This window comes from Syngnathus floridae, chromosome 7, assembly GCF_059516105.1.
Source record: "Syngnathus floridae isolate MCC-2025c chromosome 7, RoL_Sflo_1.0, whole genome shotgun sequence".
Classification (NCBI taxonomy): Eukaryota; Metazoa; Chordata; class Actinopteri; order Syngnathiformes; family Syngnathidae; genus Syngnathus; species Syngnathus floridae.
In genome coordinates, this window is record NC_142419.1 from 6,702,970 (window position 1) to 6,728,924 (window position 25,955).

A 25,955-nucleotide genomic window follows, 5' to 3' on the forward strand; every position below is an offset into this window, starting at 1 on the left:
CATCATGCTTATACTTTTCATGTAGTCTGTGGTAATTTGACCCTGAAAGTATTTTGGAATCATATTGATCATTCAACGGATTATTATTATGATCATTTTATCAAGGAGGATATGGTCAATGGTAGTGCAGTGGATCGCAAGGCTGACTTTCATGCAGGCAGCGTGGGATTAATTGGTTGATGGTGCGGTTGTACGCTTGACAGATTGGCAAGCCCATGACCTTGAACAGGATAGTTTTATGTTCTATAGTCACTGGTTGGTTCCTGTTTGTAGCATTTTGATGAACTGTCCCTCATTTCAAACTCAGGACGCATTTCCTCAGGTCATCAAATCACAAATGAATTTCCTTTGCCATCTAGCCGTCCCTCTGCTGTACAATACCTTCTCCTGTTTCCAGCTTGTCTTTCATAAGCTGGTTTTATGACCTCCTTGGCTTTGCAACTTTCCCATTCTGCAGCTCTTTCCCTATGGCCTTAATCCTCGATTTCCACATCCAATTTAGCTGCTCCACTCTGTTTTCTACATCAGTCAGGCATTTCAGCCAAGACTCTACTCTCCTCCTGAATTAATAAATGTCCCTTACTGCTTCACCTTTTCCCCTTATACGCAGCATCGGCAAGAATATGAATACGGGTGTCATGGCTAATGAATGCAATTAGGGATGCGCCAATACCACATTTTTGTATATTTTAGTATTTTCATTTGATTATTTGCCAATATTGAAAAACCATTACAATGCCTTTATGTCTTGTAATTGGAGTTATCATTTGTCAACTGTGGGTCAGTGAAGACCCTTGAGACTGAAGTAGCGTTTTATCACACTGTCTTACTTCTCTGACATGCCACACGGCTACAGCTTAGTGATGGAAGTGGTTGGCTTGGCCAGATTTCAGCAGCATGCAGCGGAGCACCAAGCAGACTATGACTTGCAGACAGCTAAAAGTGATGATATCTATAGTTATTTAAGTACCATATCTCCACACGGCTGACATGGCTTCTTTCTCAGGTGGGTAAAGTGGTATTGGCATCCGTGCAATACTTATAGCAAAGAGGAAAGTGATAGATAATACGTAAGACACATCTGTAAATGTAACGAAATATAGTAATGATAATAATAATGAAGCAAGATTGTAAGAAACAATCAAACGGGGAGAAAAGAGGCAGCCAGTTTATCTATCTTATCAGTTTAAGGAATGAACACTCAATAATAATCGCAGACTGGTTATGATGAAGAGAGTGAAATTGACACAAAATGTTATTTTGATATGTTTTGAAATCCAAATCCAAGAAAGCACATCTTTCAACAAGGTCTAAAGAATTTCATCTTTCAGAATATCATTTGGGTTATTCACTGCTACTTAAGATAAATTTGAGTCAGGCGATGAGGGAGTCACTTTGGGGGCAGATGACTGTAGACTTTTAATCTGTGTTTTTTTCTGCTATGACTCATCATCCCTTTTCATCATATCCTCCGATCAGAAGCCGGCGGGTGAGCAAGGGAGAGGGACCTCACCTTTTATACTGGGTCCATTTGGCTTCCTCTGAGTTCCCTTTTTTTAATGCTGACAGGATAGAAAAGTGAGGGGACAACTCCTCTGGCTCTTTTAACTTGGCATATCTCTTCTTAAACACCTTCCCTCTCCAACCTCTGCAATCCCTCTCTACACTATCACTGCTCTTCTTCCACCCACTACCTCCACCTGACAGCAGCAGGAGTATCAAGCACCACCTTCCTCTGTTGCCCTTTCAAGACCTCATCACACGCTTGCCTCTGTCAGTTGCTGCACAGAAACATGCACACACCCTCCCATCAGACCGTTCAGAAGGTTACCACCCTATTTTCTTTTTGCAGGCGAGGAAGAATAAAATATTTTTGGTGGGGCTGCTTTGGCTTGTGTTATGTGTGTGGCAAGTGTTTATTAGGGGATTCCTTAGAAGGAAGATCCTGCAATTGTGTTTGCTTATGAGTGTGTCCACTTGGGAGGATGTGAAGTAGTTCAATGTCCGGTGTCTTGTGACTCACCAGTTCCAATAACCTCAATGACACTCCTCCCCGCTCCCACCCTTGAGTTTCACATTGTGACATGTGGAAATGCTTTGCGGCTGCTTTTGAAACAGTGATGAATTTGACGCAAACACGTCATGGCTATGCGATGATGCCAATCGAAAACATCCCTCAAAGCTTTCAGACATTACGCAATGGACAATTCATCACTTTATTCAATTGTAATGAGTCAAAAAAATTAGAAGTCTTGATAGCATATGTCACGGACCTTGAGGTGAGATCATGACATTCGTTTAAAGGTCAAAAACTCATGTTCAAATTGACATTCTCTTTCTCTAAGCCCTTGTAAAGCATGGCCTGCAATTCTGTTCGTGACACAGAAAATGAAAAGATTTGCCAAGCAACGGAAAATGCCAAAATCATAGCAGAGTTACAAAATAGATCCTCAAGATTGTTTTGTCAAATGCAAATATATTTCTATTAGGCGTTATGTTTGGATACCCTTACTCAAGCATATTTTGACACTTAGAAATGTGAGTGGTGTGTGTGTGTGCGTGTGTGTATGCACATTATTCAAGTTCTTTGAAGTAGTCAAGGACTATGACAGCACATTCTCTGATATCACGCCAAGACAGTACGACAGGGCACATGCTAAAGCTACATGTTTTCACATGTGGATGTAACATACTCAGCAGCATGTCTATGTACTGTTGAGCAACGTAAGTACATTAGAGTCAAACTATAAGAAACAACTCTTAGTACTGTGATGATCCAGTGTTGCTGTACACCACTGTAATCTACAACAGTGATAAATTGAATTGGTTCTAATTCACCTGTGCAAGTGTCCAATTGGTGCATCATGACTAATTTTGGCCTCCTTCAGTGTAAGTCTAATGACTGGGGGTCAATGGAAATGATGTTACAATGATGTCTCTCCAGACTTGTTTTTCCAACAGCCAAATAATGTGGTAATTCATTCTATTAAAATGTTAGCTGTTCCTGGTCATAACCATCGGGGAAAGGATTGGGCACAGACTGTCATTGTCAAACTTTCTTTATAGCCAGCTTCATTTCTTTTACACCAGTGCTAACCATATTTCCTTGTCCCCACGTGGCCCTTAAAAAAGCCACACATGCACACTACACAATGGAGTCTAACTGGTAGAACAACGCTCAAACATAACTGGTTCATTCATTACCTAAGTCCCAGAAATGTATTGTTGCAAGTGAAAATGTATCCCTCGGTTTAGATTCAAGGTCAATTTACATCGACCTGAATTTTACACTTATGTGTCCTCCCCCAAGACACAATGTTAATTGATGGCATAACTTTAGACCAGGCTTGTGGCTGTGTGTTCACTTCTTATACTAAGTTTCTTCATCTTTTTATGACCATGAGCCTGCAGTCTCATGTCTTTTTATGGGCATGGTGTTAGTCATTAGGGTCAGCTTAGCTGGCACATACTTGAAGTTTACAAGGAAATTAAAAGGCCTGTAGTCAACCAAAAAGTATCTTGGTCAACTTTTAGTCGTCCGAATTTTCGACCATCTGATCAGAATAAATAAATCACCATTATCTCTAGATTAATTATCAGTTACAGTGCACTGTGTGCTCTCTACCAACACCCTCCACAACGTTGACGGGCCTCAAACGCGACAATTGCATCCGTGATGTTATGTTTCCATTTTTGTGTGATAGGAGACAGCTCTGAGCGAAACTGCCGCTGGAGGACCCTGTAGTCGTTTCAAAGGTGGCACTGGGATGCGCCTAAAATTAAACACAACAATAATATCGCCACTGGCCTCTTTACTAACTAAAAATGGATAAAGCACCACTCAGTATTCTTTTTTCAAAAAGGAAACTTGAGGTAATTCTGCAAGAACAGAATTCATTGCAGCGTCCGCACATTTGTACATCGGTGTCGCCATATTCATTCTCCCCGGCCTTCTTGTTTTGGTCAAAACCGAACATGACACAAATCCCTCACAGATGTTTTTTTTAAGTATGCATTTAAGAATAAGAGAGGTTTGTATCCTTTGTGCAGATTATTTGGTTTGTTCACGAGTCTTGTGCATGCCTTTCTGTGACATTGTTTGGCACCTTATAAGAGCTCAGAGAGATGACAGGGTAAAAGCTGAAACAGATGGAAGAAGATGGGAGGATAAAGAAAGAAATGAGAACAGGGAAGATTGAAGGAAGAGGATCTGGGAAGATGGAATGATATGCAGTCAAGCGTATACTGATAAGACAGCGCTGAGAGAGGAAAGCTACTGATAAGAAAGATGGCAGAATAGCAGAAATCAGAAAACTATAACTGGACTTTATGAAAGACAATATTGGAAAAGAAGTTGCGTTTGGTACGGCAGTCAAGTCTGACATGACACTTCATTAGTAGAGGCTAATTTATCACCACCTTAAGCCTCAATTACAAAGTCTAGGCCTCAATTTTGTATTTTATTATATGCAACTTGAATCAAGTATTCAAAAATTTCTTTATAAAATATTGTTCTTATTTATGGATTTCACTTTATTTTCCAAAGGCCACCACACCCCTGACTATCGTTTTGGTTCAAGAAAATGACAAAAACAATAAAATAATAATAATAATAAAATGTCACTGTTTAAATTGAAAATATATTTTAAAACTTTATTTGCTTATTAACTTATTTATTTGAAAGTAACTGAACACTTAAAACCACACCTCTGAGAAAAATTCTCGACAGTCCACTGGGACTTGTATGATGTTGGCGGTGTCTCAGGAAAAAAACCAAATAATTCTCTAACAACATCATCACTGGGACTTTCCAATTCGTAGAGGAGTCAGCATAGTATCAAATACAAGCAGCATGACTTTTTGTTCTTCTTTTATTCAACTACTATTTAATATAATGCAAAATTTAATAGGACTATAGGCAAAACAAGGAATGAAAGAACACTGCTCCATAAACGTGAAGCTCTGCCTAACACAGCAGTGTATTATAAACTATGTGGACCCTTTTGATATCAGATTAAAGCAAAACTGTATATGCATTATTCCCACCATTTCACTTCCATAACAATCTAACCTAGAGGGGGAAGAGAAGATGTGGTTGAAAGCTGATATTTAACATATTTCAGCCACAGTACTTGAAGGCATGTGAAGTAGAGGGCACAATGCTGTCTTCACATTGTTTACATTTTTAGAGGGCATTAGTCTTTCTGCTGTTGCTTGCCCTCACACTTGTGAAATGCCTTTATGCACGAAAGTAAATTAGAAAATGTGAAAATCCATAACTCTAGGGCTTTTCCTAATGCAGGACTAAGTGGAGAGCACCGAGTGCAGAAGCCATGCAAATGGTTCCATGTTTCTTCATAAACACACCGGCAAAGGAGGTGGAACAGGCCTCGGGGATCTTGTTCAGGTTTGAATCTAAAACAGAGGTATTTTCATGTATCCCTGCCAAAAGCAACCCTGCAGCTGTCTGTGTGCCTCCGTGTCTTTAATAAAATGGACCATACACTAACTGTAGACAGGGATGACATAAAAAACAAGCATGTGCACCTGCAGTAAGTAAGAATCAGGGAGGCAAGACTCATGAGACAGTGACAGTGTTTGTTTGAGGTGACAAATAAGCACTTGACCTAATGTTCACGTTTTTCACGTAATTATCTGTTGATCACTAATCCTCAGTCACAACATCAGCCATTCAATCAGAGTCAGAGACATAGAAGGATTTATTGTGTTTTGTGGGCATTTGACAGAATTTTCTACATGGGGAGAATGAATGATCAAATATCTTATTGTAAATATTTCGAAATGAATGGTAAGATATATCTCTAGATATTTTGAACCCGTATTTTGTCAGTGTACTAGTGAGCAGAATAATGGTGCCTGAAAGACAGCAGATGTCTGCATGGATGTATAGCTCAAATGCAGCCACAGAGTGAGGACTTTTTTTGTTCTGTTAGGTCAAACAATCTGTCGGAAATGCCAATCATCAATTATTATTTCCCGATCAAAAGATGGATACAAATGTATGCCATACTTTCAAACTAATTGTCATTCGTAATACCACCAGCTACAGGAAATCATAAATACTTCATCAAAGATATAAGGCCACGTAAAGGAAAGGCCGCCTGGCCACTTCAGGAAACAGAGAGGTAGGCAGGGAAAGTCATTTGAGCATTTTTATTTTTTTTTTAATCTAAAAAAAAAAAAAAAAGTACTAGTATGCTCTTTGTTGTCACTGGTAAAAAAAAAAAAAAAAAAATCAGTGCGCAAGTAGGACAATAAAGGTGCACTAGTGAAGCAACTGTGTCTCCAATTGCGGTGCCACTTTTGGGCCAGCATATCAAGGATTTCAAATTCACTTCTGATTTTCTATATGTCAATAACATGTTTTGCGTGATAAGCCACAGAAATAATAAGCAGAACAAAGAATAAAAAAGTGATCTTACCGTCTCTCCTGAAGTTGCCCCGTATGACTTTGACCATGGAAACCTGAGCTCTCACAACTGCTCCTGCGCCCAGCAGCAATAAAAGCGCCACGCACATGTGGTAAACTACCGCTTCACTCATGCCGACAATAAACTCGGGGGGAAAAAAAAAACAATTACTTGCCCAAATCTCCACACTGAACAGTTACCTAGACCTACAGTACTCGCTCCAAGCATCTAAAGTGAAAGTTTCCATCCACTTGTTGACGCGTGGAGCGCGCACAAAAAACGCACAGAGACTCTTGTCCTGGTCCAAAAAGTATTCACCTCCTCGGATGATGAAACACACAAGTCACTTGGACTAAGTGCAGGTGGAGTGTAATATAGTTCCCGTCATGGTCACACAAGCGAGCTTAGGCGCCCGACGTCTTATCACGCCTAAAGCAGTGAATTCAGTCCAGTATCGGAGAAATATCCTGCATAGTTTACAGCGCCTTTGGAGCTTCTGTCTGTCTGCACGCAACCGGCGCGTCAAACTTCAGCCAACTCAGTCGGGGCGCGCGCACAACTACACTGTTTGCGTGTCATTGTGTTGTTGGGAGTCTGCACGGGATGTGCTGCGAGATCGGGAAGTCTTTGACACTGATGAATGACACAATTGCGTTCTATGCTCTGTCTATACATCTGAACCGTGATTTAATCAGGAATAGAAATAAAAACATTTTTTTAAAAATCTTTATCTATCTATCTATCTATCTATCTATCTATCTATCTATCTATCTATCTATCTATCTATCTATCTATCTATCTATCTATCTATCTATCTATCTATCTATCTATCTATCTATCTATCTATCTATCTATCTATCTATCTATCTATCTATCTATCTATTCGTTTGTCCGTCTGTCTAATCAACGGGTTGCAAAATCAGCACTGTATATCAGGTGAACTGTCTCGCACTTTTGTTGAAGACCTTCCAGGACTGTGTACACAATTTCCTCACGTTGCACTTTTAAGAGTTGTTTTGACTTCTGGAATGAACTTGCCAACTTGAGGGTTCAGCTGACAAAGCAAAATGCTCTTCCTATTACACAGCAATTGGCTAATGAATCATGCAGCACCTTTAAGAAATTAGAACCATTTAGGGGATTAGTATATCATTTATTAATAGAGAGGAAATTAATTAAAAGGTAAACTGACATTTGACAAAGACACGTGGAAGAGTAACTCAAATGTCAAATGTGTGATTGTGGATAAGGGCCCAAGTCGGCTTGGCTTTCAGCAGTTATGTCAACCACAAAATTAAAACATAGAGGTTTAATGGCTATCATTGTGAGACCTGTTATAAATAACAAGCACTGGAAAGTGAGACACCTCCGAACATTTGGGATTAAGGATTTCTAATTATCATCATCATCGTAAATAATCAAAAGCAATAATGTATCAAGACTTTGAAGATGGAAGCCTCATTGGTAGGAAGTACTAAAATATTGGTGACACTTAGCAATTAAATTTAAACTTAATTCTTCGCAGTAGCTGCGATGAATTGGCTAGTGACTGAATTCCTACCTACTTATAGTACCTGTTTTTACTGAGAGGTGTTTCTAAAATGTTTAGCTTGAACCAAGGAGGGTAACTTTAAATCATATAATTTTGCATATGATTTTTATTTATTTATTTATTTTAAATATAGAGGCAAGGTATGCTGTATATATCTCCTTTGAAAAATAGCATGCATGCAAACAGAAATGGATTAGGTTGCACAAATGTTTGGGGGATGTGGCTTGGGCTTGTTTTGATATTTATATTCAGGAGTGAATGCTTGAGGTTTATAAGTGACCCAAATTCCATCAAGCTACAGAAGTATTCTATTTGAAGGAAAGAACAGCAATGGGTTGTATAATTATTTACAATACAATAAGATACAATAACTTTATATTAAAAATCTATGTGTACAAAAATAATTAGTTACCTTACTTAGCTACATGAGCAAGTAAAACATCCTGCGCTTTTCTCAAAATTTTTACCCACCTGCAAACATATTGTTGAATCAATACCTCCACACATTTGCAACGTTGATCTGCACAAGTGACACAATGATGAGAAGACTGAACTACTTTTGACAATTTCAATTCTGAACTGAGAAATGACTGTAGGTAGGGGGAACTACGATAGCTTAAATAAAAACATTTTTTTCTTTATAACATTTATGATGTGCTACATACAGTAGGTGAAACAGCAAGAGCTGCAAGATTCATACGGAACCTGATAAAAGGCTTTCATGTAGAATGCAACTTTTCTCTTCCAGAACACTCTACACCTCTTGAGATACATTTAATGTGTTAAAAAGATACTCCAGTGTGCTAAGGGGGAACAATTTTGAGGCGCTGGTGAGCTAAATAAGAGATAACATACGAGTACTGTGATAAGAGGAGAAGTGGCTTTGAAGGTCAAACGCATTCATAAGATATTGGTAACATGCAGGTATTGGGTAACTACATCTGATAAAGTCATTCAAATGTGGGGATGTTTTTCCAGGCATTGTCATAAAACCCCTGCTGGTATTTTATTAAAAAAGCTTAAATCTCAAATTCCTGTGGAGAAACAAACCAACATGAGGTGCAAGAACTCTTTTTGTGCCTTTTCGGCACAAAAAAAACCCCACTCACTCAAAATTCTAATATTATTGAGGTACTATGTTTGTTCCGCATATCATTTCGAATCCGCCAAAAATGATTAGGCCTACCCATGTTGTAGTGTAGATAATAATAAGACCGGCTATAGTAAAAGCAACTAAACCATGTCTGCCCTCTAGTGGTGAATAGTGATATTACAACTTAAAATTATAGTTTATGCATAGTTGGAGTTCACTGATTTTTTTTTCTTTTTTTAATCTTTTTCAATGTTTTGGGGTTTTCTGTTTTATCATTTCTTTTAAACATTTACTTGTATCCCCCATTTTTTTGTGGAAATTGTACAACGCCAGTTGTCTTGCCTATGCCTGATACCATTCCGCAATTATTTTAGGTGTTGTTTTGCCATCAAATTCTGGGTAAGATTTTGCCAGATGTCATTGATTTTTGTGTGCCCTTACAGTTGGTCAAAGTTGGTGTGTATGGTTGTGATTCCTGTTTGCGAGTTGCGCTGATAAGTTGCTTTATTGTCAGTGGTCCATATCTGTGCTTGGTGATGGAAAATACTTAACAGGGAGGATGCTCAAGGTGCTGTTTGAGCAGCCACGTGCAGCAAGAAGATGATGATCTCCTATTCTTGTGCCTGGGTGGGATGCTTGAGGGCTTGTTCCATCTGTGCTTTAACATGAGGGGACTTTCCCCTGTAGGACACATGTATCTGTGTCTCACAATGCAAGTAATGATGCTTGAAATTCTTCCAAGGCTGGCTTCATGCACTGCGCTTGTATGAAATTGTAAAGGAGATTGTGCAGGTATGTGTTTGTGTCCTGGCATATTTTGCATGAATTAAATGAATCAGTTAAATAAGAAATTACACACACTGATCAGAAGGATGAAAGATGCATATGCCACATATGTGACAGTATCACATATGTGGCATATGCATCTTGTGCACATGTGGAACACTATTCTCACAAGACAACATTCATACAGTATATTTCACTCTTTGCAGATAATTATTGCATGCATTAGCTACCCTCAGTGTTTAACAGACATCCATAATGACTATCAGTAGTACACAAACACCTAAACATGAGCCATCCACAAATCACATGAACTGCACATAATACAAACACACAAGCAAGTACGATACACGTGAACAAACTAATCGGTACTCGTAAGACGAACTCTCTGGCAGAGCTGATGAGAATTAACTGCATTAGCTCCTTATTATCGAGCATAGAGTAGTCACACAATGTGAAGTAAAAGCCTTTGTGCCCACAAGAACATTAAAGCAGTCTATTTAATGACCTTTTTAATATAATCTTCAAACTGGCACATTTGCATATGAGAATGAAATAATTTAGTTACTGCAAATTAATATAATTCTCTTGTATTAGTATTTGTGGCTTGATGTCTCGTGCTTGATTTTAGTGCGTTTAGTTTGACGGGTGATAACAAGGGGAGAACATGCAAACTCCACATAGGAAGGCGATAGCTGAACTTCGAAGCCCTGTGAAGCAGACATGCTAACCACTACCGCGCCGTACCGTTATTAGAAAAAGAATTTTAAATTCCATTTTATACAACAATTAGTTCCGACCAAGCAATTTGATTGGCCATGAACAGTCAGGCAGACGTGCTAACTACGACTGCGCTATGCTGCTATGGCCAATACAATTTGAATATTCATTTTATACAACAATCAGTTCCAATCAAGCAATTTCATTGGACAAGCGTCGTTCTGAGTGTTACAGTACAAAGATATGTTTACATAGTATCTCTCTCTGCTTTACAGGTGTTTTAAACTTTTAATTTGGCCTAAATCAACTGTCAATGGTCTGAGTCATGCATGGGTTATGCCAAACAATTTTACAATTTTGAATTCTTGGTTCAAGATGGCAGCTACATGTGTACGTCCACCAGCCAAGGCTTACTCTAGTGCTTATGTATTTCTAGGAAAAGAGCACAGGACAATTCTGGCCAGTGTGGCCAAGCTAATGATTTTCATCCCTTCATTTGACTATAGGTTTTAAAAATAGTGATGAATCTAGCAACTAGCCTAGCCTTCTGATGTGGACCTCCAACGTGGGGCTTATCGATCATCCCGCTTCCCCGCAACCAGATGACAAGTAATACTAAAATCCATAAATTTACATGGTCCATTTTCGTAAATTTACAACATAGTCTTTTTCAGCTTTATTGTGTGAATTAAATTGCTGTCGTAAAACGTGGAAAGCAATTGTCGAAGATAGATAGAGCAGTGCTGAAATGGGCCTTTAACCACCTCGGGACATATCCTTTAAATTCTAATGTCAGCCATTTTGCACTGAAGACAAGATGACTGAACAATGTGTGAATTTTTAAGTTGTTTTTCATCACTGATTTAACTCCATTCGAGTATCTATGTTCTGGGGTGTTAGGGAAAATAATTATTTTCTGACTGGTTATAATTTTAATCACACACTTTTGTAATATTGAAAATTGAGAGGACAGATGAAACTCTAAAACTTTTTCCCCAATTAAAATATTCAGAGGCAAAATCTGAATATTCAAATTTTACAGCTTTCATGTGAAAACAGGTCACTGATGCAACTTTTATTTACTTAAACAAAATCCAAACGAAATTCAGCCTGCTTGCCTTATTTTGTATTCATGAAGTTGAATTTTTGTATATTAGCAAGTGGGCCTCACTCAGCGGCTCTTTTGAATTATTGCCTTTAGTGCCTTGTTTTGTCTTAGCTGCCTTTGCCAATTTAAGGGATCAAACTGGTGAGCCGCTTTCCAAAAGCTTGCTTTTCTCACAACTGGGTCACTGCTACCCGAACTGATAAGGAACTTCAAGCCCTACCATACTGAAAAAAGGACAATCCCATGCTCTCGTGTCTTGTTTAAACACGATGGCGAGTGAGGACTCCACAGTGATACCCAAAAGCAACCGTGACTCATATGGGCAATTTTGGCTGAATCAGCAGAGAACTTGAGGGGGAGATCTGTGATAACCTAAAAGTCCCTTCCAGTCCAGTCCCTGAATGATTAGTTTAATCAACTGACCTGTTGGGCAGATTCACAATCAACGCAGCAAGACTAAGTGCAAGACTGTTGCCAGCACAATTAAATGAAGATTTTATGCTTGCCACTTTTAACCTTGAATAAATGAAGAATATGATGATGTGCGAAAATGTACAGTCAAACAAATGGTAAGTCAAGCAGTATCTTGAACCTTTATCACTGCTATTATAATTGGATACAAATATTTTAAATTCAATAGCATCGCTGTAAATACATTAACCGATTAGATTTAAGATGCCCCCACAGTTTGGACTGACACAACATTAACTGCCTGCGTCCTAACTTAGTTTAAACATCTTCACATTAATATGTACGGTAATTGGTACTTTCAGTCAAAATGTAGCCATACTATGTTTATTTATCACTTACTTCAGTACAGTCTTTGATTTGGATTTCATTCGAAGAAGTTAATTGTCAGGGTCCTTTCGACTCCTATCACTGTAGTGATCTTTGCGACTGCTGTAAAACACTGACCAGTGTCGATCCGTCTGAGCACACCCGGATGATTGAAATAATTAAATGATGACGACTAAATGGCTACAATTAAGAAATGGGTGCATGGTCCGATGATGACACTGTTTGCTTGCTAATTATATCAGCAATGACACCGACAATGACAATTTGTGTCTTTTTGCCTCAGTGGATTTGAAATTAAACTGATGGTGTTTTTGAAAGCCATTATTCAAAGGTTTTTTCATTGTAGAGCAGCTGCGATACCTTTAGAGTTAGACTGCATGGGGGGAAGTTGTCTCTCCTGTCAAATTTGATAACCAACCCCCTGGGGCATAAGTGCAAATCCCTAAAAGTCCTGCGGAACTCAATGTGCAATATGTCAAGTCTGCTTTGTTGAAATTTTTATTTTCTCATATAATCAATTCTTTTGGCCAATGACAGCGTCCCACAGTGTTTTTGTCTTTTAAATACAGATGTTATTTTGAATATCCATGTTCTCCACAATCTAGACTCATGTGGCTCACACTCCACATTTGAATGTCGACGTTATGTAGCTTGTCAGAGGTCCTTGTCCTCCCACATAGACGTTTCACACACATTCTATGAGTCATTATTCTTCCCGACAATGCACTGGCCTTTTACCTGATTAATAAGGATTTTTCTTGAACAAGACATTGTAACGGGAATAGGTGATACATTTTTGTGCTTGTCAGCGATCTATTGATGGCTATTAATTTTTCATGGTGATTATTTAAACTTGTCATAAATCAAAGTGCCAGAATGACTCAGTGGTTTGCTTAAGAGAGCTCATATGCATGCAAACTGCATAAGATGTAAGGAATAAATGAAAGTTCAAGATGACATAATATCACCGAAACCTTTGAAACATATAAACCAGGGCTCTCACAGTCCAGTTCTCGGGGGCCGCATTCCTACATGTTTTCCAAGTTTCCCTCGTTAAACACACCTGATTCAATTATCAGGCTGCTGCAGAACGTGAGGATGAACTGATCATTTGAATCAGGTGTGTTTAATAAGGTAAACTTGGAAAACATGGAGGAATGCGGCCTCCGGGGACTGGGCTTTGAGACCCCTGATGTAAACAGTAAAGGGTATTGACATCAGCGTACACATAAAAGCAAAAAACTATTTCAATTCACAATTCCAATGTGTTTTTTTGTTTTTTTTACAAAGTGCGTTTGGTGTCTCATGGGACAAATGTGAAACGACAAAATGCCATTTGCAATTACAACTTTGTGTAATTATAAATGAGCGATGATTCATGTATCGAAGTGGTTTGTTTAAAAAATAAAATCAAAGTGTCACATCTCGTCCCCAGCTAAGTGTCTCTGTTGTCATGGTTTCTGCCTGTGTGCTCGCCCCTCCCCTCCTGTGTGCCCATGATTAGTGTGATCGTTCTCACCTGCCTCTTGTTACCTGTCGTGTATCTAAGCCCTGTCTGCCCCTCACTCCCCGTCGGATCATTAATGTCTTTATGTCTTTTTGTTTCACGTCTTTGTCGGTCAGTCCTGTTATTGGTTTTGTTAGTAAGTTATGTCAGTCTGCTGAGTCTGTTAGTTGTTTCCTTCAATAAACCCTGGTCCAAGTTACACTTGGTCACCCTGCTCCATTCCGATCCGTGACACAAAGGAAATCAAAGATTTATGATGATTAATTTTGGTCGCCAAAGGCTCAATGATCCACATCATTAATTAATTGACTGTTACAGCTCTCAAGAGGTTTGGATAGACAGTTAAAATATTGAACTGAATATTTATATAAATTACATAACTGTTCTGTGTAGCTTCTTAGACTTCCACAAATGTCATCCAAATAAAAGGAAGTACCTGGTTCAGTTGTTTGTACGAATGTGTGGGAGTCCAGATGTGTATCCATCAGACAATTATTGACATTAAAATGCAGATTCTCTGAGGACTATACGGACAGCAATGTTGCTCTCCCTTGGCACTTTCTAGAGATTTTGGTCTTTCTTCTATGGTACTCTTTTGTCTCCATTTGGTTTCCCTGATTTTGTTTTGTTAACACTTATGTTTTTTTCTTTTTTCTTTTGTATTGATATTTTCAATTTTAATAAAGCTATTGAAAAAGCAACAGCTCACCAGAAAGTGAAATGTGACTAAATGGGCCAACCATCCAAAAAAGATTAGAGAGCGAAATAGAGGGAGGTGGCACAGGAAGCAGAGGCATGGAATTTTGTTAGACACTAAGAATGAAATGTAACAATGGTGAAGGAAGAAGAAGTCAAGGATGATGACCTGTGGAAGCTAAGAAAGAAAGAGTGGAATAATACACGGGGATTTGGTATCAAATAGACGGGGAAACTAAAGCCTAAACAGTACGCGGGTGAACGTTCACTGCAAAGACAAACGTATTAGCTACAGCTCTCAATCAATTAACTAATCACTGAGGGTTTGATTAGTTCCCATTAGCTATCAGTTCCTCGGTTTTATGAAGTAATGACTTTGGTGCAGGCAGAGTGGATCTAGTTCCCACTCAGTGACGGTATGAATGGGCATGTGAAAGGTTGTTCATCTTATGTGTATATATATATATATATATATATATATGTATGATTGAATGGTGACCAGTCGTGTGATCTACCTTTTGATTGACGTATACAGCTGTGTCTTGTTTTGTTTGTCTTGGCACATGGAAAAACCAAATAATACCAGGCATTAAGGAAATGTTGAGCATGAGTTTGTGTAATGAGCCACACTTAATGATTATTACATTGTGAGGCAGAGGCCTGAGTTACAGCAAGAAAAAGTATGAATAGAGGGAAAATGAATGGCTTTTTTACAATTCTATGTGGGCTCTCATGAAGTAATTTTTTTTATATTAGTTTTCATTGGACCGTTGGTTTTTGGGTGGTAATGGTGTTCCTGTTTAAAGTTGTCTATGGTATTGTTTATGGTGCCACAATGAAAATATAAATAAGTGCACCCGTACATTGTTGTTCTTAAAGCATTTTTTTTTTTTTTACTCGACAGGACTTTACATTGTAGAAAATGTTGTCTTATGCCCCACTAAGACTCAATGCTTGAAAAGAATAGAGTTCATAGAGAGGAGTTGAACAAGAAAAGCGGTTTTGGATCAAGCTAGAGGAAACGTCAGAAGAGGAGCAGATAAAGACAAAGAGAATATGTGCAAATTGATGTTTGATCACCCCCACTGTCAGCAGTGTCCTTTGTTGAATGTAGGCAGGCTTACATATGTTTGACGAGCATACAGGGAGTTTGCAATTCATTTGAATGCATTACATCTTCGTTCGTACTCAGTCACGTCTGTGTGTTTTGCCCAGAACAGACACACATGGGGGCCTTCTCTCTTGTAAGAAAATATAAAATACATAGAATTCATTGCAGATATAACTCATGACTCAGTGGATTATGGGCCTGAAATTCTATACCTTCAGGCCTTGTGTGTCAAGAGGCATCACTGGAAAAGTTTGGACTCCAGAGCAGACTCAACAAAAATAGGACAATCAAACACAATTTATTGAACCAAGCGAGCACGATAAACGTGAGAATCAAAACAAATGGAAAATGATGGCAAAAGACTGGTAGAACACAAAACTAAACTCAAAGAGGGGAAAAGAAACAGAGACTCCAATGAAAGCTATTTACAAACTAAATCTATTCTACAAAAGAAAAGAACAGAACCAACACAAGTATCTGATGAACAAACAGTAAGCAAAGCCATCTATGAATCTTGAGAGTAAAAACAGTACACAAAACAGGCAATGATTGGAAAACTAATCATTTAATAATCCGGCGCCTTCCTTCCGCTTCTGCTGCACCAAAATACCCAACTGATTGTCATGGACAGCAGGCTGTTCCGCCCACAACAATCACCAAGGAAACTGGTAGCACAAACAAAACGACAGAACAGGCAGTCAGACAAGCAGAATATGACAACAAGGGCCTTACTTTCGTGTCCAGCCAAAGCTCAGGCCAAATACGGTCAATTTGTAGAGTTTTCTTTGTTTTGGTATTTTCCTAGCCAACTCTTAATCCACGACAGTCAGGGAGATTGAAGTGCAACCCTGCTTGACAAGTGACATGGAAAGTACGTTTATACGGCTGAACTGAAAGGTCCCCCTTTGCGAATGATGCAATCATTATTTTGTTTTAGCATGACTATGATGTCGTGTCGAGCATGCTCAGCTTTCATCACAACCGCGTCGACTACAAAAACGTTTTACCTGTAAACGTTCAACCCCGATTCCAAAGTAATAATTTTATATTTTCTTTGGTAATATTCCAAGTGACAAAAATATATGTATTTGTTAAAAATACACATTGGGGCTGGTCTAATTATTAGCCGACTTTTCTGCACATTTGTTGTAAACTTTCCATTGTTGTGAAGTTGGCTTCACTGACTGATGTCCTTAAATCTTTGTCCTTGCATGTTTTTTTTCTCACGTTTGTTCTTTTCTCCTTTTTTCTTTCACTCAGTCTGTCTGAGACTTGATCAAATGTGTGGTGCATAAATGTATTGGGGGGGAATTGTCCTTCTGACCTCTGTTGGAGATTTGTGAGAAAGTCTGTGTATATTTGTGTAGCTGATCCACTTGGGTGTGAAGATGAAGTTTGTTTACGTCCATGCCGCTGTGCCTGCTTGCTGATATGCCCCGTGAAGCCAATAAAAGAACAGCTATTAGCAGGAGTGGATAAGCCTTCTTTACACCAGTTTGCAAACACACAGACACAATTTAAGTACAATCCAAATTTAAAATTCCTCACCCTCAGGGGTGTTTTTCCCTAGCATTCATCTTTCAGCCTTGACATAGCGTATCATTAAGAAACAGACTGTGTCTATCAGTGAGTCTGTCTCAATGTCCCCTAAACGAGCACTCTTTAAATATACTATCCCCCCCCCCCCCCCCCCCCCCCCCAACGAGTGGCAAAGTAATTAATCTTTGCAAAAGTCATGAAAGTTCTCCAAGTCAAGGCATCCCACATTAAGTTCACTCTCTTCCACTTCACTCAGAACCTGACAGGCCTGTCTGGCAATCCTGACTCAAACTCCAAGGACGGTGTTAACCTCTTGTCTCTCTAGTGCCATTTTAGAATCTACTCAGATGCTGCTGAGAAGAGGGGGACGAAGACTGCCCTATTTTCATTCCTGCAACTCCAACAGTCAGATTTGTGAGACATATTTCAAAATAATGAACTATTATACTCACAGAATTACAAATTCTAAATTATAATGATCAGCAATTATAATACCAACAACTGAAACATATATTTTGAGCTTTACAAGTGTTAAGTATGTAAGAGATGATCTCTGCAGTGAGTGAAACAGGGACCAAAGACTAAGAGAGATCAAGTTGGTTGATCATCAGAGCTCACACTGAGTGTTGTTTGGTGAAATGGAATAAAAAGACAATGTGATAAAATGAAGGTGGCAAGAAACAAAGTTAGTTCAGAAATTATATTGTCTTGGTGGGATCAAATCTAATCAGTAATGCTGTGAGCAACCTCATACGCAAATGGAGTGAACTCAACGGTATCTTTATATCAAATGCAGTGTGGGCGCTGCTTCTGGCTCATTCAGCTGAATATTCAAATAGTGTTAAGATCTACACGAGAGAGAGAAATTATTCCGCAGCTATGATCCAGGTGGTCGATGGGGGTGGTATGACCACAGGCTGTCAGTCTTGACAAAGCTTTAAGACACAATTTAATTGAGATGGTTCTTGAATAAGGATGAAACGAATTTGAATTCAATGAGATGTTTGGACAACAATGTTTGATTGTGACGATGTTAGAAAAAAAGAGAGATCAGCATTGATCCATGTGGTTACTGCACCTGCATTAGAGCCAAAAGGATCCACAAGGGTTTCCTCTCACATTTCTCCCACATTCTGTTTTGTTAGGGTTCTCAATCCATTTAAAGTTTGAATGTGTTCATTGTAGCGAGTCTGTACACCTTTGGTGGAATGAACATGAATCAGATAGACTGAATAATAGCTGTGTATCTGTACTTGTGGGCTCTAATTGGTGTTATATAGAGGTACCTAGCAGCTTGTAAAATACTGGAAGAGCAGCAGTAAAGCAGCCTAATTGCCCTTTTTGCTGGACAGGAGGCGAGAATGCTTAAGTTTTTTTTAAAAAAAAAAGGAAAGTTAAGGCAGAAATGTATGGATCTACTACATTTTCGATTGTAGTCTCCACTGGGGTTGGGCTCATCCACTGTGCATATCAATGAACTATAAGGAACACTCACGCTTGCCATTCTTGCAACACAAGTGGATAAAAAGGTATTTGTCAAGAAAATGTGTGCAGCTTGGCCATCAGTAAAATAGCTTCCAGCATTTATTAAAAAAAATATAAAATAGAAAATATAAAAAGCCCAATAGACACCTATGGTGGACACACTTTGATACCTGAAGTTTTGGAAATGATGAGCTGAATTAGACAACAGAAAAAATATCAGAAACACAGAAACACAACATTTCTGTTTTCTTTCTTTCTGCATTGATAGTTTTGACATTTGTTTGGTCATTTGTCTATGCATGTGCACATTGGTAGAATTGTTTGTATATTGTATCTTGAATTCCTCAGAAGTTGCCTCTGGCCGTCATTCCCGAGACTCTTTTTTTCACAGCAGCTGCTCTGCCCTCTGAGGCTCTACCTCATCCCATTACTCACTAAACCAGTCTGTCTCACATAGCTCATCTGGTGTCATTCAATGAGTCAAGCTCGTGTGCTTGGGCTCTAATCTACAAAGGAATCTACATGCACTTGCAAACGACCACCTCCAAGACATTATTACGCCACATAAGCCTGCATGACCTCGACATTCTCTACATTATAATCTCATTCCTCATAAATTCTAGCCAAAGGGACATTTTTCTTTCATGACCCCTTTTCACATTTGATACAATAGACATGTCGGTTGAAGCAATATCTCATTTACAAATCCCTCTTGACCTGATTTAAAAATTACAAGACTTATATATCAATGTGTGTGACTTGAGTCATTTCTCATTCATAGCCAACATGTAAATTAATTTGATTGAGAGCAGGACTCCAACAGTTTAGCGTTAGTAATACATTTTACATTTACTGCTTAGCACTAAAGACGAATGTATGACTCATAACTGAGAGAATTATGCTTCGGTTTCCTACGTCAACAGATTTACCAATAAAATGTTGCTCTCGTCTAGGTGAAAATGCACTGTGCATGCAATGATTGTCATGTACTGTCTACCGAACCTGGTTTCATCCTCGCCAGCCGGCCAGTAAAACAGTTTCAAGGGTCCATGTGGATGCATGACAATCTCCATCTATTCCTGAAATGTCCTTAAAAAGCCAAATACACACTTCCTCGTCATGTAGGCAACAAACATAGCTCTTATTTTTAACATAGTATTTCCAAGGCAAAAAAGTCCCTACCGCTCACTCTCAGGTCCCTTTGATTTTAATCATATAGAATACAACTTCCTGCAACTTGTTATCACGAGCCACTTCTAAACATGCATTTCTTGTCCAGTGCCTTTAATCTCGCTGTGTTTCTTGGAAAAACTCTTTTCCCTCATCTAAACTCTTAACCTCTTCCTCTTTAGAATTTTAATGGGTCTATATTTAGCTGGATAGAAGGAATGTTTTTTTTTTTTTTTTAAAGCATTTTACCTTAAGCTGCATTCACCTGTCACCTAGGACATTTCCCCCATCTGTGCTGTGCAAGTGTTTGATGCATTAGTAAAAGTAAAATGAGTCAGATTTGCTGATGTTCAAATGATAACACAGTTATGCCATTAGGCACATCCGCATTTAGCGAGTGTGAAGGATTTTTTATCTTTTATCGCCTGCATTGAGCAGCACCTAAAGGAAGTGTGGACATTGTGATATTTAGATAATCCATTAATAAATTCATTTTCTAGCGCTTATTGTGTTAAAAATAATACAAGGTAATATGAGCTATATAAAATGTAAAACTTGTGATTTCTTTTTTGGTGGAGTAAAAATAAAACAATGAAATAACGTGTTTGCACAAGTGGGCACTGACTCTTATAACTGGTATGTGAAAAAAAGAGTACCTTTTGTTGGCAGATGTTAGGCATTGGGAGGTAACTTATGATGCAGCAGAAAGCTGATGTTTTTGCCTTAAAAGACGTTTAAATCAATCCCTAGTTTTGATGACCGAACTCTGTTTATATTTTTATATTGATTTTGGAATAAAGACAAATAAAACATTATTTGAGATACTGGAGTCAAAATAAAGAGAAACAAGTTTACCAAACCCAAACCAAACAGAATTAAATGATACTCTTTGTAAAGCTATTGTACTGTGTTTCACAGGTATGTGTATTCATTTCACATGGCCCATTTTTTTATAGTCACATGAAGACAGAAAACAACTGTCTTTGTACTCCAACAAAAGGAACTTTGTGAACATTTATCACAAAGCCACCACTGACCCATGACGAAATGGCATGACCTAGTCATGGAAAGTATTTGCACCTAAGATAGGGACAAACACACTCACATACACACATGAGTGACTTACAATGGCAGGAAACACATTGGAAAGGAATGGTTGAAGCATAACAAGCGACAAGGGATCAAACTGCTGAGGTACGGAGAGACACATGATACTTGTGCAAGCATGTTTAAAAATATTTTTTTCCTCCTTCCCAAAATTTCCAGTGGACTGAATTACAATTTCAGGAGTGCACCATGTCAGGGGTGCACTGTTGTGACTGACTTCGCTCAGCCAGAATATGTTTTTTAATTTTTGGAAAAAAAAAAAATCCGTGGATTTTTAAAATCAATTTCAGTCTGAAATATTATTTTTATGCCTTTTATTAGATTCCTATGCGTCCGAAAAATACAAATATAGACTATAGTGCCATTTCATAATAGCATACATTTCTCATTTAATACATATCTGTTTAATGTCACTTAAAATTAAGTGAGAAAAGGTATGTATATGCATAGTATGTATTGCATGATTTTTATAGAATAACTGAACATATCTATATGGTGATACATCATTATTATGATATAAAATGACCTATATTGGAAACGAAATTTAGAAAGGAACAGGAACAAAAACAAAAGAGTATTACAAAGCATTAAAATCACAAAATACAAGTACATAGCTTTATGCAGCTTCCAACTCATTGCAGTTTCTGCATGTTTTTTTGCTCACAGAGCTAGGAATCAGATCTTTCATATAATGAAATTATACTCAATAGCATTCATTATGATGCAGGCGTGACCTACTTCTCTTTGCTCCTCTTAATCCTCTGTAGTCATTCTCATCGCTTTCATGGCTTCCTTTCCTGTTGGCTGAAAGGTGATGAAAGGTCATCACAGAGAGAGCTACCCATGTGCAGCAGCACACACGTGCGCACCCACAAACACACGCACAAGCACACACACCTTTCACCAGGAAAGGGATGGGTTCCTTTAATAATACATCACTGCACTGCATCTACAGTATGCGTGTGTGTGTGCACGTGTGCGTGCGTGCGTGTGTGTGTGTGTGTGTGTGTGTGTGTGTGTGTGTGTGTGTGTGTGTGTGTGTGTGTGTGTGTGTGCGCGCTGAACGTTACCAAGTAATAAAAAAAGTGGGGAAGTGAAGCAAGCTGTTTAAAGCTGTTTTGAAGTGTATATTTTTTAAATTAGCAATTAAGTGGTGGTGGTTTGCAATATTTTTTGTTCAAGTTTGTGACTGATTTGATACGGTTTATGTTTGAATGATTCTGTCATATGGTTGATCGTGTTCCTCCTTCTGTATGATGTCACTCACAGACAGGTAAAAGCTATTATACACTGCACTTATGATCTGGAGTTAAAATGAGCTATTGGGCTTTAATGTCAGATCGGGTGTGCTGTGCGTACCTGGTGGGAAAGACAGGAGTGATGAGACTAAAATAAATGATGTGTGCGAAGGACACAAAGGGAGAAAGATGGCCAGCTTGGAGCAGATGACAGAAAGCAGAGGCGGTAATGGTCCTGGTTAAAGGGAGATGAATGGTATATAAAAGTTAATAACAAGCATGGTGGTTCCTCAGCAGAGTGGTGCAGGGTGTAGATGTTAGCACAAATGAGAGGAGAGATTGATTATTTATGAATTACCTTAAAGGGATGATGTTAATTCAGTCTCAGAAGTAATCTAATTAATGCACTTCCCAGAGGCAGAAGCCTGTGAGATAAAAGAAAAGAAGGGAAAAAAGTGGAACAACCCGCCAAGGTCTACCTGCACCCGCCGACACTATTCGTGAAGTTAGAAATGTTGGACAACATGGTATGGCTCTCAATTTTGGTTTTTGTTCATCTCTGAGGTGAGTTAAAGTGAAAGTTCTTCCACTTGGAACTTTCTTAATACAACTTTCTTTTTGGTGGTGTGTTGTTGTTGGTTGGTGGAACCATTAATAGAGCCATTATGTTTGCTTGTGACATATTAGGAAATGTGTGTGTGAGTTGTTTGTGTTGAGAGAAACAAATGACATTTTTGCAGTAAAGGGGAAAATGAGAAAGTGTTCTAGCTCAGCTGCCACAACATGAAGCGAGCAAAAGCTTGAGAATACAAATAGAAGAGCTGAGAAGCATGAGGAGATAGTCACAGAGGAACACCATGTGCCAACATGCAAGTTGTAAGCTCTAACTCGCTTGTCAAATTCTGCTAAGCGAGTGGGAGCAGGCGACGATAAGGGAGGCAATTAGTGTGAGGGAGTGAAGGATCGAAAGTGACACTGGGGGGTGAGGGGATGGGTTGAAAGTATGAAGTTGGCACTTGAAACAGAGTGGAAAAGGAAATCCGGAAAACAGTGTGGGAACAGGCTAATCAGGTAGTGGTAACCAAACATGCATGTTGTTTTTTTAACGTGGGAGGAAAGCTCACACAAAAAAACTTTAAGCATGAAGAGATCATGCAAACTACAGAGGCAAGGAGACAAGAGTCTAAGCAGACCTTCAGAGCTGGAAGACAAACATGCTAACCAAAAAGCGACCAACTGTTCCGCATTGAAAATAACATCCACAAAAATAGTTCCAAAAACACCTCACACTAAAGACTTCATCATTTTCAGTGTTCTGTGATGGCCTTCAGCTCTTTCCGGCTCTAATGAAATAAACTTGCTGTAAATGTAGTTTTTTTTTTTAAGTCCACCACACTTCATCCACTCCGTCCTTTCCCCTTTTGTGTGTTTATTTTTAAGACCTTTTTTTCTCTCTTGCCTTTTATGAAGACTATGTACCCTTGTCGCATTTTGTGTGTGCCAAGAAGCTGCTCAATGGCCACCCTGCTGCATTACTCGAGCCCCTCGGGGTTAATGTCTTAGAGAGAGGGAGCAACTGCGCCAGTTACATAAAAGGATATTTAAAAAGACTGCCTGCAATAGAAAGAGCTAAAGGGAAGATTGGACACCGGGAACTGAAGACGACCATGGGTCTGCCGAGGAACTGGGGGCATGTACCGGATAGCACTGCTGTTATAAACAAGATTTTCTAAATGATTTTGGTGGTTTAAATAAAAAAAAAGAATTGTGTGGAAAAAGCAGATCTTAAGTGATGCTGACAAAAGCTTTGAATGGAAAAAATGTAAGATGAAAGAAAGGAGTAATGTTATTGTTTTTCTGATTATATTTTCTGCTTATTTGGTTTTTTATTTGCATCAGTAATTGAACTGCTACTTTATGATCCTTATTATAATTACATGTAGACAATACTTCACCCTTCATTCACTTTGGTGAATGGAGTCTTGACCTCAGGCTGATGTCATCAGGTGCAACCCATCGCTCACGGGGTGTTTCGACCCTTAACCTCATTAACTTTTTGATGGTGGCCAAATAATAGTCCACTCCCTCCTCCTGTCTTCCAGCTTAACACCTCTGTGCTGCTCCCTAACCAGCAAGAGGGTCTTCCCGCTGCCTCCTACATCCTGATCCACAGATCGAGGAGGGAATCCTCTACAGCCAACGTTGACTGGGGACAGTCATGCCTGCAGTCCTTTCCCCTCTGCAGTCCCTTAGCAGGTCTTTCGAAGGCAGTGAGTTTGATGAGGATGATCTTCTTTTCCTCCTCAGACCACAAAACGAAATCTGCCAAAATCTGATAATCTTGCATCCTGATCTTGTGGTGATGCCAGTCTGTTTGATTTTTTTTCTTCCTGGCAATCTGTATTTTATTACAACTTTGCGGTTAGTACCTTAAATTTCTCTACCACCGATTACAGTTGAATTTGGAGCTGTCCTCATCTTAAGAGGAGGCATACTGAAGTGATGCTTCGAGGCTTTCCAAACATGTAGTGACATTGTAGGACTTTCAAACACTGTCACCAGCCACATGAGTCTTAGCTTGGTAGAAAGATATGTTAGTAAAGTGTTTTGAAATTACTCGTGAGCCCTGTTTTTTTTCTCACTGTGAAATCTGATCTGCATTATTTGGTTTAATTATACATAATTGTGATTCTTTTGTTGTATGCTTCAGGCAGGGTACACAGGTTTCAACAATGCAGCCGCAATACTTATGAATTATTTGTATGGAAATGACAATGAGATAAAAATACACTTTCGGCAGTATATAAAATGATGATAGATGAGTAGTGAAAAGCATGACGTTGATGGGTAAACACGTACAAGATGTAGTCATGCAATTTGGGTTTAGCGGTTTTCAGCAGACATGTTGACAAAAGAAAAAAAACTAAGTCAATCTAATGCAATCTGGATTGTACAACTGTCGACATGTCTAACATGTGTGCCACCAGACTAAAAACATATTCAAGTGCAGCAGTTGTGGAATAGGCTGTGCTATTGCAGAGTAAACTATTTGAGTCTCATCCAATATGACAAGGGAGAGAGGGGAGATATTTTATGTCATTCAGGGGACACAATTTCAGTTTCAATTTCACCAGTATGAGAGGCATAATTAATCCTGTCCATATTGGCAGTTCCCCACAAAACAGACACCCTTGTTGTGGCTGAAAAGTCAGAATCAGTATGTGTCTGCCAACATTCCGCTTGCACGTAATTGCATGATTTAAATGTATTTGCGATATTCAATATGAGATGGTACAGTGGAAATGTGGTCACCACCGCTGCCACTTAGAGACACCCTACGAGAATTGCAGGTCTGAATCTGGATGAGAGTCTTTCTTTGTGGCGGTTCTATGTTCTCCTTGTGTTTTTTTGAATTCTGTTTGTACTTCAGCTTACACCCATGCAACAACAATGAGTAAAATTCGGTTCAAAAGTCACTCAGGTTTTATGATTTTGTCTTTTTACCACAGCACATTGTATCTGGTATAAAACAAAGTTTTTATTGCATATGTATATATTTGCTAACATTAAAAGATGCATAACACATTAATGTCAGCGACATATTTCCATAAGATTAA

At 38.8% G+C, this 25,955-nt stretch overlaps 1 protein-coding gene and 1 long non-coding RNA gene across 10 annotated transcripts in view; one reads left to right on the forward strand and one right to left on the reverse strand.

The window, feature by feature from the left end:
- The window catches only part of pdgfd (platelet derived growth factor d), an 86,162-nt gene that overhangs the window by 18,695 nt on the left and 41,512 nt on the right, over positions 1 to 25,955 (reverse strand). Inside the window, exon 1 of one of the 9 annotated variants that reach the window (XM_088382009.1) lies at positions 6,444 to 7,119. The exons of 7 other annotated variants lie outside the window; for them this stretch is intronic. Coding sequence is in view for 1 of the 2 variants with exons in the window: in XM_088381999.1 (XP_088238125.1) it covers positions 6,444 to 6,564 (121 nt within the window). In the remaining variant the exon portion in view is untranslated. Of the gene's footprint in view, positions 1 to 6,443; positions 7,120 to 25,955 lie in introns of those variants that run through there. One more of the 9 variants, XM_088381999.1, reaches the window with a different exon arrangement.
- Positions 14,112 to 24,913, forward strand: LOC148394911 (uncharacterized). Its single transcript, XR_015859678.1, has 3 exons — positions 14,112 to 14,128; positions 17,675 to 17,752; positions 24,441 to 24,913. It is a non-coding gene; the product is annotated as an uncharacterized LOC148394911 (long non-coding RNA).